The sequence below is a fragment of the Electrona antarctica genome (assembly GCF_951216825.1).
Source record: "Electrona antarctica genome assembly, chromosome: 1".
Classification (NCBI taxonomy): Eukaryota; Metazoa; Chordata; class Actinopteri; order Myctophiformes; family Myctophidae; genus Electrona; species Electrona antarctica.
Genome location: NC_136806.1, coordinates 35,112,788 through 35,132,971, shown reverse-complemented (window position 1 = coordinate 35,132,971; position 20,184 = coordinate 35,112,788). Strand labels below are relative to the sequence as shown.

The following is a 20,184-nucleotide window of genomic DNA, read 5'->3' as shown; positions in this document are numbered from 1 at the left end:
TCCCACGTTGCCTCTTCAAAGGCTCTGCAACGGCGTCATTCAAATGGAAACAGTTGTCAGTCATATCAAGGGGGATTTAAATGGATTCTCAGCCATTCATCTGCAATGAAAGCGAAAGCTAAGTCTGACTTTGCACTGGAGCCCAGTTTAATCATGCCACTGTTTTCAGTAGAGGCACCCATGGCATTCAGTCGTTTGATACGACTCATTTAACGAATGGTAATTGGGTATTTAGCTCGAGTCACTAAATAAAGACTTGCAAAGTTCACAACAGAGCAGTTCTAATGTGTTGGTTCATGTCGGCATTATTATTATTCAATCAGTCCAGACCGAGATGACTTGTTTAATCGCCTCCGGTGGCTGCACATCTCTCTTGAGTCGGCTTCTAAGTAAATATGGTCTAAGGAAAGACAGCTCAGGTAGAATATGTGCTGCTCTTTGGAGGTAATTGCTTATACTGTGCATCTGTTACATGACGGATACTTTTCTCCTTGTTCGGTTCCGCTTCATTTTGGGTGCCGCGTTAACCTAATCTAAAATGCAAATGAAGAATTTATTTACATATTTTTGTCAGGTGTGATATTTTGTCATGCATGTGACATCACATGAATAAATGTCAAATGTGTGCAACCACTCTTCTTGACAGCTCCACAGTCTGGCCGCTGAAACACGCTCACTAATGTGGAACCGTGATATTTGTCAGTGTTTAATTGTCAGGTTACCGGATTGAAAGGAACACACGGAGACAGGAGTTGACTGGATCTCAGTGACAGTGAAGTGTGATGAGATAGACCTGCACTCCATTAGCTGCTTTCTGTAATCTATCGTTTTTATCGTTTTTGGGATCTTCCTGACCGAGCATGCTGCTGAATTGAAGCAGAAATGTGGTCTGTCCTGTGAGACCGGTGTCCTCGGGTCTCTCCTGTTGTCTCTCTGTGCTGGGTCTCTAATCCCTGCTGTCTTTGTTGTTCCTGGTCCTAAATGAGATGTGGTGTTGGGAAACACTCTGGGCGTATCATAATTAACAGATCAAAGCAGCAGAGAGAAGGCCAGTCATACATCATTAAATTCATGTGTGGATACACATTGCATGCCAGCCTTCCTGAATCGGAGGTGTGACTGTGATGATGTTACACAACAGTGTCAGCGTTTGACAGCAGTTGTCAGTAGATTCTATATATGTACAGCTATATCCTACAGATTTATTTTTAATGTGTTTACAGTGTTGCAAATCACAGTCATAGAAGTTCCAGTACTAACACATTTTCCTCCACCGAGCAACAAAAAGGTTGTTTTTCCAAATAAGAAGAGTGCCGGTATGCTAATGTTGTGTAACGGTTGTAACCAACTCAAAACGCAATTTCCCGCTCTTTATAGCCTACACAGATGGACCGTGCGTGTATTTGGTTGTGTGTGCATGGGTTCACTTAAAGCTTGCTCTAAGTCCATGGATATATATTGTACATGAAGTATTTTCAGAGGGAAAGGTGTGAAAACCAGGCATTCTGATGCTACATAGAATGGTCCCCCTAGCCTGTCTAGGTCACCTACTAGAGAACCCTCACTATTCAACATGTTCATATGCATAGTTGACTTATTTGCTAGTGTCTCCACACTCTGTTTGCATGCAGTGTTGTTCTCACTTGAGCTGATTACTATGTTGTGATACGGTGCAGATGTATGTGGACTTATTGCTATTGGTGTATACTGGTGGTAAGGATTCTGTTATGAGCCATGCATATGACATTATGACAAACATGCCACAGCCTGTAGAAAATTATCGTTATGAAGATTTCAGACAAATATGATCAGAGCCTAGACTATACCAGTCATTTAGACAATTTCTTCCCCTTTGGTTGGAGCACATGAAGCTTTAAATTTACAATCCGTAAGTTTTATGTCTTGCCTGACATAGGCAATTTAGAGGCTATTACAATGCACACCAACGCACTCCAACCACTGCAAATCTGCTAGTTATCTTCTTGTATTATCATACTCTGCTGTACAGATTGGTCAAAATAATGTTTTATTCATTAAAGTGAGTCCCGGATTGTAACTTTAATTAATTGTGCCCCATCTGCCTATTCAGCAATTTCCTATTCAGTGGAGACATTATATTATTCGCTAATTACAGGTTTAGGCAGCTCATACTTTGTGGAGCTATGAATATCCACCAATACTAGGATTGTATTCATTCTCAAAGGTTCTCTGTTCCGAGTTCAGTCAGGGCCTGAGGGGCGTTGAGCCAATGTGTTTCTACTCTTTCCACCCTCTCATCTTTCTTCTTCTTTCACATCCTTTTCATCCATCTGTTTTTCTCTCCCTCTCCTCTCTAACCCTCTCTATTAGATCTCTCTTGAGGCTGTAATAGCCCTGTAGTTAGCTTTTGAAAGAAGCCCGTTCTGCCTTAAACTAAATAGCCCACAGCTTCTCCCTGCCTGCCTGCCGGTACAGGCTTAAAATTACTTAATTTCCCCATTGGCCTGGCATTGTGAGAGTTTAGGGGAACTAAAGGTCAATCTGGGCCCAATATTGGTTATTCTCGGTCTATGTGGTTCCCCGATTATTTATTTTTGTTACTGTTAAATATGGCTCATGAGTCAAACGTGCATGTTTTAAGTAGAATATTGTTGCTACATCCACATCAGAATTGTTACATCTGCCGTGATGGTATCAGCTAACGGCACATGAGAATCTTGGACCAATTTAAGCAAACTGGAGCCAGCAGCTAAAATGTAATCATCTTTCTTTCTTTTACAGAGAATTTTCATTAGCATTGATCTTTATACTCTGAGCTCCTCTGATCTTAGTATAAACAATTCAATCTTCCATCGCCATCAGCTCTTCCCCATCCAGTGCAGACTGTTGGCTCAGAAAGTGGCGTAAAGTTATATAATCTGTGTTCTCACTGTTACATTTTTAATGATAGTGATGGTTTTATTGGCAGTAATGTCACTGGTGTGTGTGTGTGTGTGTGTGTGTGTGTGTGTGTGTGTGTGTGTGTGTGTGTGTGTGTGTGTGTGTGTGTGTGTGTGTGTGTGTGTGTGTGTGTGTGTGTGTGTGTGTGTGTGTGTGTGTGTGTGTGTGTGCATATAGAGGCATTCATAGAGGCGTGCATGTCTGTGGGTGCTTATAGGTATGTGGATATGTGCATGTTTTTTTATCTATTTCAGACATACAGTATATACTGTATCTTAGAAAGATATACCTGCACTGGCAAGTTTTTAATGTAACAACGTTTCGGTCATGTAGACCTTCCTCATAGTGCTCTTTCTAAGATTGATCACACCTACTGTTGCCACAAAACGGATGACGTCATATCACCTTCATACAGTTGGAGGCCATCGATATTGTCCTTTTCTTTTTGCTGAGGTTTGCGTGATCTGCGCAAAAGGACAGTTAACCCATTTTGGGCGGGAACCCCTTTTGGTGTTAAACATTATGTTATAATTTAGCTATTGAAAAATAGCAGATCTACAAGCTCATAGCGCGCCACCGAGTGGCGCGCTACGAGCTTGTAGGTCTGCTATTTGTGAAAAGTCGTGAAAATATTTATTTCAGAAAACTGGAGGATTTAGAGTTGAAAATGTTGAGGTCAGGCCTAAATGGGTCAAATGATAAAGGACAATATCGGTGGCACCCAACTGTATAAGGTGTAGAGAATAGAAGGGATGAACATTTGTACAGCATTAGTGCAGCGTTAGTACATCAATAAGAAGTATAAGGAAGGAGGTATCTAGAGACAGGCTTTAGACTCAAACGTGACCAGCTCCGTTCCCTCCCCAACTCATAAGAACACATACAGATCCTTCGGCTATAAGGCCTCCCCGAATACGAGCCCTTATACGGTTCCCTATAAGTATAGGGATCTCAGTTACACCTACTGTTTGTCATCTACGCGTGCAGACTGTTTTGGGACTTTGGATGTTTAGATAGTTACATGATGATATTGAATCCAATATTGACACTGTTCAATATCAAGTCAATATTGGTAAGTGACAGACAGGGGAAGGAACCTGCAGAAGGCAACAACCTACAAATACTACTGTGAAGTCTATTAGCAAGGGCGCCATGGAGACAGGAGTTGACAATTTACCATTTAGGCATTTAGCAGACGCTCTTAATCCAGAGTGATTTACATTAAGCAATAACAAAAAGCATGGCATACATCACATATATAAAAAGTAGTTATCATGAAACATGCGTATACATCTCAGTGACGGTGCCGTGTGCTTGTGCAGCAGTTAGCAAGTTAGTTTAGTCATAAGTGGTCTTAGACGTTGAATATCTAAACTTAAACTAGAAGGAATGCGAGCACAATCTCCAGTTAGAGAAAAACGGTATCAGAAACTCTAAAAGTATGTCATGTAAACAATGATAGCCAGCACTCACGTTCTGTCCTTTCAGGCACTTCTCACTTATTATATTAAAGATATTGGTTTCTTGCTTTCATAAATCAATGACAAGTGCCTGAATGGAAAGAGTGCTACTGGCTATCATTCTGGAATACATAAATATCTAAACTTACCCCACCTTTTTTTTAAATTATGAAGCTTTCAAAATAAATATAATTAATTAATTATACGTGAAAATAATCCAAACATTGATTAGTGTCTTCTCATATCAGTTATCAAAAGGTTGACGTTTGCAGTGTTATTCTCATTTGTAACATCGTCTTTAATCACTAATAGACCCCTTTTCACAGTATCCATTTTGATGGCTTAATGAAATAACATTTATTATGGGTGATGTTACTATAATATAGTAACTGTCTGCATGGACAGCTTCTGTACAGTTAAATTCATGCTCAGTGTGTACTCTAAATGAAACACACCTACAGTAGAATTTATGCTAATTCTACTGTAGGTGTTTCATTTAGGTTACACACTAACCTAGCATTAGCACACTAACCTAGCATTAGGTGTGACCTATTGGCACACTAACCTAGCATTAGGTGTGACCTATTGGCACACTAACCTAACATTAGGTGTGACCTATTGGCACACTAACCTAACATTAGGTGTGACTGGCCATTCCACCCCTCTCCTTCACACTGTACCCTCCACCCCCCTCCCTCAGCAGAGGTCAGGAGGCTAGTGCAGTGGAATTGACCCCGGGGTCTCCCTCAGTCCCTGGGCCAAATGCAGCAGGGCTTTCAGATTAATGTCAGCTTGATGTCAGATCAATTCAGGACCCCTCTGTCCTCTCTTGAGAAAGCCTATGACATTCTATAGAAAACATCTCCGGGCTAATCGGTTATCAGCTGTGTTACCCACGTCTGTTCAGAGCGCCACAGCTCGATAGACCACTCAAATTCAAACCAACCTCTGTGATTATGTTACGCATCTCGACTTTACCAGCTGTGAACTCATTCTAAAGTGGAGGTATTGCCAACACAGCAGCTTGAACAAAAATCCATTATGGCATAGAGCTCACCACCTCTGAACTCTGCTTGTTAAACCTTTGGCGTGATCTTAGATTAGACGTATTGCTCACGCAGCAAATATCTTTCCCCACAAATGTGTCCATATTGCCTCGTCCATATTTCACCAGCTTCCCCATGTCGCCTGGTTCAAAGCCATAATGTGCTGAAATATGCAAGTTAACATTTGATATAGAGATTCAGCCCACCACGCCGGCCTCAATAGCAATCTTCAATGAAAAGAAAACTAATAACATCGTGGCCATTCTTTCACAAATATGGATTGATGGCAGGAGGATGGTGTATCTGAGATTATCAGTTCACAAAATGAGAAAGAATTCACACAATGATATTCACTGCCTTGACCTATTGGCAGTGTGCACAAGAACTTGTCCCGAAGAACCGGTCCAGTGTTTTGCTAGACAGACTCTTTTAAACAGCTCATCCCCATGGTATTGTGGTAATGTGGTTATTGTCTCAGCTCTACAAGGCACAATACTTAATAATGCAGTGAATATCAAAAGTGGATATCAATGTTATTGTAGTATCTGCACAGAAGCTTATAAGCTTGTGGTCAAATAATGAAAAATGTTTGTGCCCTACTTGGAGACCGAAACACTGGCTGCTGTCACACATCGGCAAATCATCACCGGATGAAGGGATCTCATGGATTTCTCAGCTGGTGGTGTGTCTGGCTGCTGTGTTTGTTTTGACAGATAGTTGACATGGCTGCTCTGGAGGTGGAAACCCCTGCAGTAAGCTGATGGTGTGTGTCCCGGATGGCCTCGTAACCTGAACATTACCTCTCAAAGAGCTGGTTAGGTCACACAAAGACCTCGTAACCTGAACATTACCTCTCAAAGAGGTGGTTAGGTCACACAAAAACCTCGTAACCTGAACATTACCTCTCAAAGAGGTGGTTAGGTCACACAAAGACCTCGTAACCTGAACATTACCTCTCAAAGAGCTGGTTAGGTCACACAAAGCGCAGAGTGCATCCCATTAGCACAGTTACTGCAGTAAAATAATCAGAATCAGAAGCCTTTATTGCCATGAAATGTAAACATGTTAGGAATTTGGTTTGGTGGACAGAGTGCAGTTACAACATTAGGACAAGTGCAAAACAGGACAAGACAGTGCAAAAACAACATAGTGCAATGAATAGTGAATAAATATAAAGTGCAGAGAGTTCAAGTGTTCAGGTCGGTTCAGAGCACAAGTCAGTCTTGTAAATTGTAGTGCTACAGCAGTATCTCTGTTATTAATAGAGTCGTATTAGTTAACAAGGCCATGATCAGCAAACATAATCATAGCGTCGATACTCGATACCTGCAACTTTTTTTTTTAAGTTGCCGGTATCGGGAAGGAAAAATCACACCGTGTGAAGTGAGTGGTGCAACTCTGTGTGGGGCCCCCGGAAGTTCCAGACCCACAGGATCACGGCCAGGGTGCCGGCCCGATTCCGGCGAGCCGCCCCACGTCCGAAACAGTTGAGAAATGACAGAGTTACCGTGTGGGGCTCCCACTACTGTACCCTCTACTGTACTGTACTGTCACTGTACTGTACTGGCACACCCAAAAGCATCATATATACTGTACAGTTAATATGCGCGTGTATGTTTGTGTGTGTGTTAGGTTGCGCACAGGTGGTGAAAAACAACCATGCTATTTTCGTGCTCATACCCAGGCACCCAGCTACCCAGCCACACACATAATCTCCGTATAAGGGAGTGGTTGCACCACTCAAAAATGGTAGCAGGAACATCTTTAGTTGTCATCATCATCAATTTTCGACCGCGGTCGAGATCGTGGATTTCACAATAACACGCCAGACTTCCCGGTCCTTCATTGCCATACCCAGTTCCTGCTTACTGATGCCTGTGTCCCTAGCGATGACATCAGGGAACGACAGTTTTCTACCTCTGGTCTGCTTTGAGGTAGGACTCCAGAGAAGAAGGGAAGATACAACCTCATTGTCAGCTCTGTAGCAGTGGCCGACAAACTGTGTTCTTCTGGATCGGACTAGTGAAGAAAAGCGGCGAAGGTTGCCGTATATTAGATTAGGCGATGGGTGGCTCTTCCAAGACAGATTTTGCGCTCTCATTAGAAAGCGGGTGTAAGTGCCATCCAATCGTTTCTCTAGTTTCTTTGAAAGTGTCCATGTCTCGGAGCCATAGAGTAGAATCGGCTCAACGGTCGTCCTAAATATTTTATACTTTTAACATCTTACTAAGCTGGGATGACCAGATCTTATGCATGTCATTGCAGGCTGACCAGGCCATACCCTTCCTAGTTTGAAAGTCCTTTTGGGAAGAAGATATATATGAACCCAAATACTTGTAGTCATGTGTTTCTTTAGTTGTAGGTTGTCCTACAAAACAAAAACTAATGTAATCGCTGTAGCACACCACTCTATTGAGAGAGGCAGAGAAGCGAGACACATTTCCAGGTGCCTCCCAACTCTAGGAATGTCCGCACGCACGCACGCGCGCACACACACACACACACACGCACGCACGCACGCACGCACGCACGCACGCACGCACGCACGCACGCACACAGCAGAGTGACCTACTGATGTTTTGAGGTGTGTAGTGGCCTCATCATCCTTATTAACTGTGGTGTGCGTGTGTTTGTGGTGTTTTGATGTGGGGAGGGCAGCTTGGCTCAGCCAGACACTCACAGTCTCACAGCAATTGACATGTCTGTTAGAGGGAGAGGTCAACCAGAGGAGCCAATTACAGAGCATTAACGTTGTGAAATCCACTGTGGAGCTGTGAGAGGGAGCATTCGTGTGGACTTTAATGGGGGTTCTTAATGGGGTTGCTTTACTTTGGCTGTGTTTTCCATATTGATATTCTGGGCCAGAATTGTGTGTGTGTGTGTGTGTGTGTGTGTGTGTGTGTGTGTGTGTGTGTGTGTGTGTGTGTGTGTGTGTGTGTGTGTGTGTGTGTGTGTGTGTGTGTGTGTGTGTGTGTGTGTGTGTGTGTGTGTGTGTGTGTGTGTGTGTGTGTGTGTGTGTGTGTGTGTGTGTGTGTGTGTGTGTGTCAGGAGACTGTCAGTACAGGTCAAAGGTCAGTGTGACAGGAAGTGTCCAGAGGCCATGCTGATTAACCTCTCAGCAGAAGTTTAGAAAGCAGCAGTGTGTTGGTGAATAGATTCCAAATGATAGTCACAATGACCTCTCCTCTTCCACTGGGATTCTTTGGCACAACACTGACATGAAATCACTCAGACGGGTTACTCAGAAGAGGGTCCCAGCTACGGGGTAGCCTCGGTCCCAGGCTTACTTATCTGCGAAAAGAAAAGCCTGGTCACAACATAAAGCAGAGAAGCTATCGGCGGATGTATCCTCCGGAACATCCGTCGGATGTATTTCCCCCGGATACGATATTTTCCCGACCAATCACAACACTTGTTTCATTCGCGGAGAATGTAAACTGATTTGTAAAGCATCAACGTCATTTCCTTGGGCGATACTTCCGCTAAAATCCCGCAACTTCCGCCCAAACAAATGGGCGTAGGTCTTGCCCAGGGTGGCTACGGGGTGGCTTATGTAGCCAAAAAAGATGCCAAAAGATGTATTACCTCCTGTTTTCCTTGCTTACTATAAATCACTCTGGATTAAGAGCGTCTGTTAAATGCCTAAATTGTAATCATGACTCTTTCTCTCTATTTCTCCTTTCTTCCTCCAGAAGGGATCCATAACATCACCATGGACCCCAACTCCATGCCGATGCCCATATCAGATCCGGGTGCCTGGGCTACAGCCATGAACAACCTGGGCATGGCTCCCATGAACATGAACGGACAGCCTCTCATGCAGGGTATGTACCACATGAACCTAGAACTGAACCTGAACTCATGCTTTTGTTAACCAGTGGTTCTCAACCTGTGTGTCGGGACCCCCAGGTGGTTCCCCGGATGATTTTGTGGGGGTCCCCAGAAGACAATGAACCTATTCAGGACGGGGACCCCTTTTGGGGTTCTTGTTGCCATATACAGTATATATAGTAACATAACATTTCAGTCCTAAATTGGTTAAGTGACAATTTAAGGACTTTTCGATCTTTTAATACTTTAAAAAAGAACAAAAATCACACCCGTGTGAACTGAGTGTTGCAACTTCTTGTTGGGTTTTGACTCTTCTGAATTTACAGTGTAAACAAAGACTCAAGGCTGCAGCATACTCAGAACTACATACATGCAACATACTGCAGAAATTAATTTTCGGTTAGGTAATAGCAAATTGCAGAGAAAACAAACAAACGCTGTGCTTGACAAAGTTCATTTGCGCAGTTCTTGCACCTCCCAAGATATTCTAACTAACCAAACATTACTATGGAGACACCAATGTGAACATTGCGTGCCTTATTCTTATGTCACATGTTTATATTTTTATCTAACTGCTTCTCCACGAATGCAACAGCAACATATCTCTGTCCCGTACCACTTTAAGACCGTGGGCTGTCTACTCTGTTGTGGAAGGTAGCCTCCTAACTTACCACCATGATGATGCTTAAAATGTATGAAGTTAATCCATGCCCTGAGGGAGGGTCCTGAACATGCTTATGATGAGATGCCTCAGCTGTAAATAGCTCTAAATTGGTTATTTGGTTATCTTTGAGCAAGGTTATCAAATTATTTTAGTACATCCTCCTCATTCAGGTACCCCAGGGAAAGAATGCCTTTCCCTCCATATACAGTATGATGGGAATTACCTAGTAAATGGGGTTTGATCAGATGCCTAATGAGAGGCTTAAACACAGGTTAATTTGGATTACGTAGCAAACCTTCCTTCGGGGCTCCTGTAAATAAGAAATGATGGGGTAAGTTTAGCTAAAATAAAAAAATATATATTATGCTTGTGGAGTTAAAACGGAATTCTCTATTACTATACCATAGTGCTCTCTTGGGGTGCAGTGCCCACTTTACAAACTGTGTAAGACTGAAAGTGTAGTTATAAAATAATAGTTTGGGGAGGTCCAAGCCACATTTAGTTGTTGTAGTTTTCCTAGATGTACTGTAACCTCTGTCTTTTGGTGTTCAGATGGCCTATTTTTTCAATTGTTAAATATTTACTGGGAACTGTTTGAGGGAGTGAGGATGTAGTCAACTTTAGGGTCCGGATGCAGTTAATTTTTAGGAGGCCCTTTTAAGGCCACTGAACAATTCATGGAGGGGGGCTCAGATTCTGTCCAGTTAAAACTGATAACCTTTTTATAGTCTAAATGAAAGCAGATATGTAGTTACCAGGGTCTGTAGAGAAAATATTACAACGGGTCTACATGAAGAATGCGCTTTTGAATGGAGCCCTCCTTACTTTGACTCCAGGGACATTTTGATCATTTTGAATTGCAGCTGCAAGAGGTTTAATCCAGTGCTTTATTATTTTTGTCCAATAAACTTTAATGGTTTGTACGTTTTGGATATGATTTCCATATCCAGTGAGATCAAATATATTGCGTGGTACAGTAGCTTTAGCCTTCAGTGTGTTTCTTATCGTTATGAACTATGGATATTATGCCGTAGAGTGGGCGTCAATTCACCACTATCAAACGCCAAAAAAATACATTTTCAATAATAGCGTATTGCCCCTACAGTATATCCAGTGTCCTGATCCTCTGTGCTGTCCTACCTGTCCAGTAGGTGTCCTAAGTGTGTGCCTTGTCTCCTGCTAGCCCAGCTGTCTCTTGTTCCCTAATGTTCTGTCCCTGTGTCGCCTGCTAGCCCAGCTGTCTCTTGTTCCCTAATGTTCTGTCCCTGTGTCTCCTGCTAGCCCAGCTGGTTCTTGTTACCTTACGTAACTCTTTGTTAGTATATACAGTACTGTATGTCCCAGACTGCAGTCCAGTCATTGCTTGTTTGTTAGTTTGTCTGATGTATAGCTAGCTACGCCTATGAATATCTGTATCTTGTTTAGAGCTAGGCATTCCTTTCTCCCAGCCTTCTGTTCCGCATTTTGTTTTTTGTACCTTTGCCTGACAAAAAGTATCCTCTATTGAGAAATATTATTTTGTTTTTAGTCCATCTGGTCTAGATTACTTTGCCGGATGGCGTTTTCCTAATTACCTCTGTTATTTAATAGCACATAATCAGGCATCAAGGGACTCACACTGGTCTGTAATGTAGGATGGCTTAGTCCATTTATAAATAAGAATTTCCAATTATGGCGATGTGCATGAGGAAGTATAAAGGCCTGCGTACAATTCTCTAAAGGTGACTTGTTTCCCATGCCAGCCAATCTCTTTCCTGCAATAGGATTCAATCTCTATCCCCTGACCATATAAATCTTGCAATTGTGCGGGAATTGTGTCTATCCTCAGCAAGACGCCAATTCTGTGCGTGCGCAACATAGTCCAGTATTTAGTTTCTCCAAGAAGGCAATTGAAAAGAGGAAGGCAATCGGCTCCCCTGCCTCACTGCCTCTGGGAACCCGACAGAACACATTACTGCATCTGCCTCTGTCCTCCATGTTACACAGTTTACCTCTGTCCAGTTTACCTCTGTCCTCCATGTTACACAGTTTACCTCTGTCCAGTTTACCTCTGTCCTCCATGTTACACAGTTTACTGCATCTGCCTCTGTCCTCCATGTTACACAGTTTACTGCATCTGCCTCTGTCCTCCATGTTACACAGTATTACTGCATCTGCCTCTGTCCTCCATGTTACACAGTTTACCTCTGTCCACTTTACCTCAGTCCTCCATGTTACACAGTTTACTGCATCTGCCTCTGTCCTCCATGTTACACAGTTTACCTCTGTCCAGTTTACCTCTGTCCTCCATGTTACACAGTGTTACTGCATCTGCCTCTGTCCTCCATGTTACACAGTTTACCTCTGTCCAGTTTACCTCAGTCCTCCATGTTACACAGTTTACTGCATCTGCCTCTGTCCTCCATGTTACACAGTTTCTGTCAGAGGCACAGAGAGCATCCAGCTTTGGCCTTAGTGGCATTTGACTTAGCATGTAGCTATCAGACTCCGCAATAGTTGTCCATTTCTTATCCATCAATATCATAGCCTTAGAGATTTCTTCAAATCTTCGCATCTGACCCGATATTTGTTTCCGGATTGCAATAATGTGAACGATGTCCTCCATCTTTGAGGTTGGGGTTGCACCTGCTAGTATTTGATCGCCTTTCTTTAACGTCTTTATTACATATCATGGATGCAGGTGATGGTATTGCTGCTGGGCATGGCTGCCTGGCACACCTCCACCGGTGCCTTTCAAGCAGGTGTGCTGTGACGCCTCATTGAACACCTCTGTGGGCCTAAGCGGGTCATCAGCTGGGGAACACAAATGTAAAATGACCACTTGCCATCTTCAGATGACTCTTATCAGATAAAAATCTACATACCACTATGAGCACATCACGGATCAGGCAGCCATTCTCTTCGCGTGACTCTCGATTATCTGCAATAAGTGGTAGAGTGATCGAGTACATTGTCAGCAAGGTTGTCTTTGAGGTTGTCTTTGACTGCAGTGCAGTGTTTGCTGCACTGCTTCTGGGGACTTGTAGGGTGATATTGTGGATTCTCATGTTTTGGCTGCGTCGGCCATTTGGAGTGACTGTATTGAAATGAACAGGCTGAGCTGAGTCAGCGACATGGAGTTCTGACTCTATTATCAGTCTGAGGACTGGAGAATCACACCCGCTCTCATTCACACACACACACACACACACATCCATAAGCTGGCAGACACAGGCTGATTAGACTGACACTCATCTGGGTTTCTGACAAAAAAAAGAAAACTACCCAAGTTTATAAATGGAAAAAGTTAATCAAAACTTTTTTCTGCTGAACTCTCCAATGATGCATGATAACCTCCCTTCTATGATGAATGCCTGGATAGTCACTCGCTCACGAAGTCTTCCCCCCTCTCTTGGGTTCTTGCCTTGTCCTGAGTTGCCTGACGAAAAAGGGGTCAGCTGTAAAACTCAGCTTTAAGGCCTACAAATGCCTTCTAAATCAGTAGTTTGCACACTTTCAAGATTTTTTTTCTTCAAATAAGCAGATGTACAAGCTCACAGTGTGGCACGAAATGACATGCTGTGAGCTTGTACATCTGCTATCTTTGAATAGCCAACACAAACGAAATCTAAAATGACACAGATGCTTTCCCGGTTTTAATGGGTTTAGTCCATCTGGTCCGGGTACTTTGCTAGCATTTTACTAATTACCCACTTTTTAATTGGCCTTAATCGGTCATCAAGGGACTTGTGCTGGTCTGTATCTACATAATGTTGGAAGGCCTAGTGCATTTATTGAAATGAACTGGCTGAGCTGAGTCGGCGAAATGCAGTTCTGACTCTCATCATTCAATTTCTGAGGACTGGAAGACACACACACACACACACACACACACACACACACACACACACACACACACACACACACACACAAACACACATCCATAAGCTGGCAGACAGGCTGATTTGACTGACAGTCGTTTGGTTTCCGCGAAGATGGCAGTTAAGTCAGCGCCAAGATGCTAATCAAAATCTCAGAACTCTCTGCATGATTACACCTCCCTTCCATATCCAATCACTCACTCACTTCCTCTCTCTACCTTTCGGAGGGGCAGGTAAAGATAGCAGCGCCTGTGTGCATGTCAATGCAGGCTCTCCCTGCTTTAAATGGGGCAGATCTCTGGCTCCTGGCATCACTTCAGCTCTCACCCTCCATCTGGCTCGAACCGTGAACCCACCACTCACCAGCACTCTCTGACAACCACAGTAGGTTTTTTCATCACGTACCCCACTGGAAAAGATTTAGATAAGGATCCCAACTCCACGGGGGTAGTTTTCAATTGAGTGAGTTCACAGTCACACCAAGGGTCAACATCACATGGGAGCAGCCACACTGAACAAACTTACTCCACTTAACAGACTCCATACTAAAACTATAGGCAGGGGTTCTCAACGTTTTTGGCTGGGGACCCCAGGAAATACTTTGGCCATGTCTCGCGACCCCCCCACCCCCAATACAAACTGACTGCAAAAATAACCTTAATAGAGAAAATATATCATAAATGAATGCTGAAACCAGATATAATCATTAACGGAAGTTTATGCATGTAGATGTAAACTCATTTCCATTTTCCAGCCATTCAGTTGCAAAAATAACCTTTTTTGCAACTGAATGGCTCTCGTGGGACCCACGGGTTGAGAACCCCTGCTCTATAGTCCTGCTGAATTAAGACATCTCTTAAACATATGTAGCATTCTGCATCCTTTGGAGAATACTGAGCACCTCTCCATCCAGACCGATGTATGGGGAATACTGAGCACCTCTCCATCCAGACCGATGTATGGAGAATACTGAGCACCTCTCCATCCAGACCGATGTCATTCCACTGACTGTTGGTTTGGAGAATACTGAGCACCTCTCCATCCAGACCGATGTCATTCCACTGACGTTGGTTTGGAGAATACTGAGCACCTCTCCATCCAGACCGATGTCATTCCACTGACGTTGGTTTGGAGAATACTGAGCACCTCTCCATCCAGACCGATGTCAGAATACTGAGCACCTCTCCATGCAGACCGATGTCATTCCACTGACTGTTGGTTTAATCACATTAGTTTAATGGTTCAGAACCAAGAGGGGAGATGAATGATTGAATTTTTTTTCTCTCCCTCCTTAGCGGAACAATTTTCTGTAAGGTCTTGTACAAATTTTAGTTGAATTACAATTTGTCACACTCAAGCTTACATACACACGCGCACACACACACACACAATCCTGGCATATATTTCAAATGGGAAGAGTGCATGCCTTTCAACTAAGCAGAGAGAGAGAGAGAGAGCAAAAAGGGATTTAGAGAGAGAAGACACATTGCAGAATAAAGCCTAATAGATGGTGAGTGGAACGGTGTAGCTGAACCTAATGTCATAGATGGAGAGAGGGGAGCGTGGTGTGTGCACTCGGTCCATTTTTCAGATAAAGTGTTTGTGGAGGTGGGTGAGATTTTCCTTTTGAATTTCACTGTGTATATTTCCGGAGCTCTCTTCCAGAGAGCGACTTCTATACAGTGCTCACAGATAAACACAGAGAGTATACACATAAAGGCCAATATAAGTATATACACAATTTATACATGAGTATATAGAAATACACACGTACTGTAACCCAGCCCAAAAACATCATTGGGCTGGCCATTTCACGCCGATCGATCCAGCAGAACCAGAGATCAGCTGTACACAGAAGGATGGACGGACAGACAGCGGCGAATACACCGAGACAAATATCAGTCAGGTTTAGTCCTCCATTATAGGAGACTCACCACTGTTAAATCAAGTCAGCTGATCATGTAAAGTCTGTCTTTCATACGATCGTACAGTAACGTTACACACGACCATTCCTATGCTTTTGTCATGTCGACTGAAGTCCAAATACAATTAAACAAACCGCAAAATCGAGATGTTTGGTTACAACAATAAAAAACACAGCCTGGAAAACAGTGGAAATGTTTGGTAACATCATGTGTGCAAAAGAGATGTACCGCACATGCTAGTGCAGTGAGGCTAGACAAGCGACAAATTACAAACATAATGTGAGTGTAAACTGTAAAGGCTGTTGATCTGGTAGGTGCCAAAGAACAGTTGAAGTCTCCCTAGGGGTAATGCATCTTCATTAAAGCAGTTAGGTGGTGGCAGCGATTGCAGGAGGGAGGAGTAGAGAGGACGGGTGGAGGTAGAAAAGGGTAGTTGGAGAGAGAGAGAAGAGCAGGGTGAAGAGGACAGCTGTGTCCCCTCCTCATCCATCACCTGGAAAAACAGCTGGTTACTCCCTCTGTCTCTCTCCTGCAACCTTTCTCCCTCTGTCTATCCATCCTTCATTCCTCTCTCTATTCCTCCATCCTCCCTCTCTGTCTCTATCCCTCCATCCTCCCTCTCTGTCTCTATCCCTCCATCCTTCCTCTCTCTGTCTCTACCCCTCCATCCTTCCCTCCATCCTCTGTCTCCACTCTCGTTTCTATCTCTACATCCTCCCTCCCTTTCCTCGTCAGTCCAAATTAGCCAAGATCTTCATTAAGGTCTCATCAGGTCTGAGTCAGCAACTGTAATTTCTAGACAGATTAGAACACACACTGTTCATCTGTGGTTCTCAGGGCTCAGCTTTAGTCACTGAAATTCCAGCAGTACAGAGAGCAAAGGTCCTAACAATGATCTCTCTCTCTCTCACTCGATGGAACTCGTTTAGAATTCACATTTACATTTGTAGGTGTTTAGCTGACTCTCATCCAGAGCCATTCAATGCAGAGTGGTGCAGCAATTCGCTTAAACCCCTTTAAGCGAACGGGCCACTAAGAAAACTGGCACAGGGGTCAACCATAATGGAGTAGACAGTAGATGACGAAGAAATGACCCAGTGTTCATTGAATATTTATGTGCTTTCCTAAAAAGAAAAGTGCTAGCTAAGCAGGAACACTTTAATATATATATATATATTTATTTTTTTGTCTGAGCAAGCTCAGGTGCAAGTACTTTAGGAAAGAATTGTCTACTTCTTGCCACGTCGGAGAGCTCATTGTAACTTTGGAAGGCCAGCAGGGGAGGAGATTGACAGAAAATGTATTAAGTACACGGTCGAAAAGTTGTTTTCATTTTCATTTTCTGGGAGCTAATATACAGTGTGTGAACTTCCCTCCCACTTCTAAACGTATATTTTAATTCAGCACCTGTGTTTATTTTGGGGTGGATGTGCGTGCTTCCCTCTGGCCACCGTTTCTAGCGGCTGAACAATAATGTAGAGTGGAAAAAGAAGGGGGCCTAGTGTCGAGCCCAGAGGGACGTTCGGGTGGCGCAGAGGTAAAGGACCTGTCAACAACCACAGAGTCTAAGGTTTCAAATCTTTGTCGCTACACATAATCATACAGGGGCTCGGGGAGGTCCCTGTCAACAGGGGCTGTTGAACGAAACTTAAGGAGTAGGACGGACATCGTCCCGTGAGGGCCAGTATGGTACAGCACTGGCAACACATAAATGTGTGGGGAGGAATTAATTGGCTCATATAAATGACTCATATTTGATATCTGAAATTCAAGTGAAAGCGTTGTAGCATTTCTGAATTTCTCAACGCCTTCTTGAAACCTATTGTGTCTATGCCTGTTGTATGGAATGTGTAAAATTACTTTTTTTTGTCCAGAGCCATTTAGAACAGTGCCGCAGTTTTCTTAAAATGCTTTATCAACATTAAAAGCAGGTCACTAGTAAAATGTACATGAATATTTCCATGTGCTATCTTAAAAGTGCTAGCTAAGCAGGAACGCCTTTTTTAAATTTCTTTGTTTTGTTTCTCAATATCAGGTGTAAGCAAATAAAGGTTGGAAAGGATATGAGGTTCTCCTCCGAGACATTGGGGTTTTCAGAGTACAATGTAAGCGTGTGGCTCCTCCTGGCCCCTTTGGGGACTCTGGGAGCTTGTTGTACATTTTGGAGGTCTATATAGCAGGCATAATCAAATCAGGTGCGAGCACATGCAGGTAGGAGAGAATGGCTCCTCCTGGCTGTTTTGGCACGCTTCACTGTGACTTTGGAGGGCCAGAAAGGGGGGGAGAGAGTGGTGGAGCGAAGGACACCTGGTAGCAGTGTGTCATCTGTTCATGAGTCCCATGTGTCCTTTTGAGCCTCATTCATTTCGCTCAAAGAGCTCAGCTCTCCTGCACTGCTTGGATAAGAGAGCCTAGAATGTGTAATATGTAGCCCCATGGCCAAGTGGGTCAGAGCTGCACTGTCCACAGACAGACAGACAGCTGGATAAACAGACCACTGTGAACGGAGATCCTGGAAGTAGTGGAGCAGATTACTGAAACGATCGTTCACTTGATCATACAAGCACCAAATTTGGCACACAAGTGCTTCAGAACCTACTCTCTCAGAAAAGTACGTTGTCCACTTGAAAAAACAAAATGGCCACCATTTCTCAAGATGGCCGCCTTTCAAAATGGTTTTAAACAGTGTTTGAACTATAGTTTGATTGAATAATCTTATTGTGATGGCCTATACATCAAAATGTATGTTTCTGAGTATGAGAAATCCAATTCTGCATTTAGCAAATCAAAATTATTGAATATTATGATGATAAGTCAATATTCCATAAGAATCTTTCACTTGGTGGTACAAGCACCAAATTTGGCACACATGATGTCCAGGATGTATTTCTATGAAAAGCACCTTATCCAGCTGAAAATCCAAGATGGCTGCCAGTATTCAAGATGGCCGCCTCGTCAAATGCAAGAAATGTGTTAATGATCCAATCAAAATGAAAGTATTCTGACTGTAAGAACTTAATGGTGTTGGAATTGAATTCCAATATGGCCGCAAGTTTGCAAGATGCAGTTATTACGTGACTCAAAATTAGCGTTTTCGGAAGCTGTATGATCATAGATATTGTTGAAGGGCAACATCATTCGTTGATCATGCATTGAAATGCTGTGATCAAGCTCTATTGGTTTGTAATTTTGTATATAAGAGTGATGTCAAAGCACAACCAGGACACACTGGTGACATCACTGCTGTGAGACTCTGCATGGGGTTCAGTGTCGGCTTGTAGCGTAGCTGTAGTTGTGGTTTAATAACTGTTGTAGTGTACTCGCTGTAGTTTGTTGTATACTTTAGTGTCCTAAATGCTAATTAGCCCCTGTATATATCTCCACTAGAAGTTTAGTTAGTTGTAGTATTGTAGTTAGATAGCCGCACCTGAATTGACAAGATGTGCCAGTGTGGGAGAGCTGAGACAAGGGTAACGGGGCTTCAGTTACCTGGATGGTGTACAGATCGCACAGGACTTAAATGGCACTGGATGAACGGTCGGGCTAGGTGTAGGTCACCAGATGCTTGAACGTAGATCAAGGTTCAAGGTTGGACTTTATTGTTACATCTTATGTACAGGTATATAAGAGTAAAACTTATTTTTCTTTGGCTTCCTTACAATGACAATGCAGCGGCATAGATAGCATAATATTCAAACAACAAAAAACACAGCAAGCACAGCAAAACAAAGGGAAGAGTGCTAGAAAAATAGAGTGCTAGAAAAATAGTAACATATGTACATGTTTCCCTGTAGTAGCAAAGTTAGGTAAACTCGCCCCTGGTTCTTATCAGTTTGTTCATGTATCTGATTGTTTGGGGAAAGAAGCTTATTTGCAGTCTATTTCCAGTGGCTTCGAGACTGCGAAAACGTTTTCCATGTGGTAGCATCTCAAACAGTCTGCGGTTGGGATGGCTTGGGTCCCTCATAATTCCACGACGAGCTTTGCTGACACAACGATCGTCATACAGGGCTTCGATGGGGGGGGGGGGGATCACATCTGCTGCACTGCACTCTTTGAATTTTTGCGTGTCCTTCACCAGGATCATTCTGAATTTCAGCTGCTCTCTTAGTGGAACACTGGAGTTTCAGTTGCTAAACATTTGCCCGACAATTTTGGTGATACTTTGTACTGTTTTGCCTCAATGTATCCTCACTGCCACCTCCATCATCCAATCTGGATGAGTCTAACATGATGGGCAACAGGTGTATTGCCTGAAATACGGGGAGACTTCAACTCCTCTTTCGTATCTGTTTGACACTTCCTCCAATCAGTTTTAGTAGCGGAACATCTTGTGTTAAAGGCCGAGGGCTATATCCTTTTACCACCCAACCATACAAAACATCAAAGCACATTGAAATATGGGATGCATCTAGGTTCAAGCATCTGGTGCCCTACACCTAGCCCGACCATTCATCCAGTGCAAGTCCTGTGCGATCT

General features: G+C 43.2%; 1 protein-coding gene across 2 annotated transcripts in view; it reads left to right on the top strand.

Annotated features, from left to right (window-relative positions):
- LOC306924373 (ecto-NOX disulfide-thiol exchanger 2-like) overlaps positions 1–20,184 on the top strand; it is a 180,954-nt gene that overhangs the window by 108,842 nt on the left and 51,928 nt on the right. For both annotated transcript variants that reach the window (XM_079502868.1, XM_079502867.1), the window contains one exon: positions 9,118–9,249. In XM_079502868.1, coding sequence (XP_079358994.1) covers positions 9,118–9,249 — 132 coding nt within the window. The remainder of the gene's footprint in view (positions 1–9,117; positions 9,250–20,184) is intronic.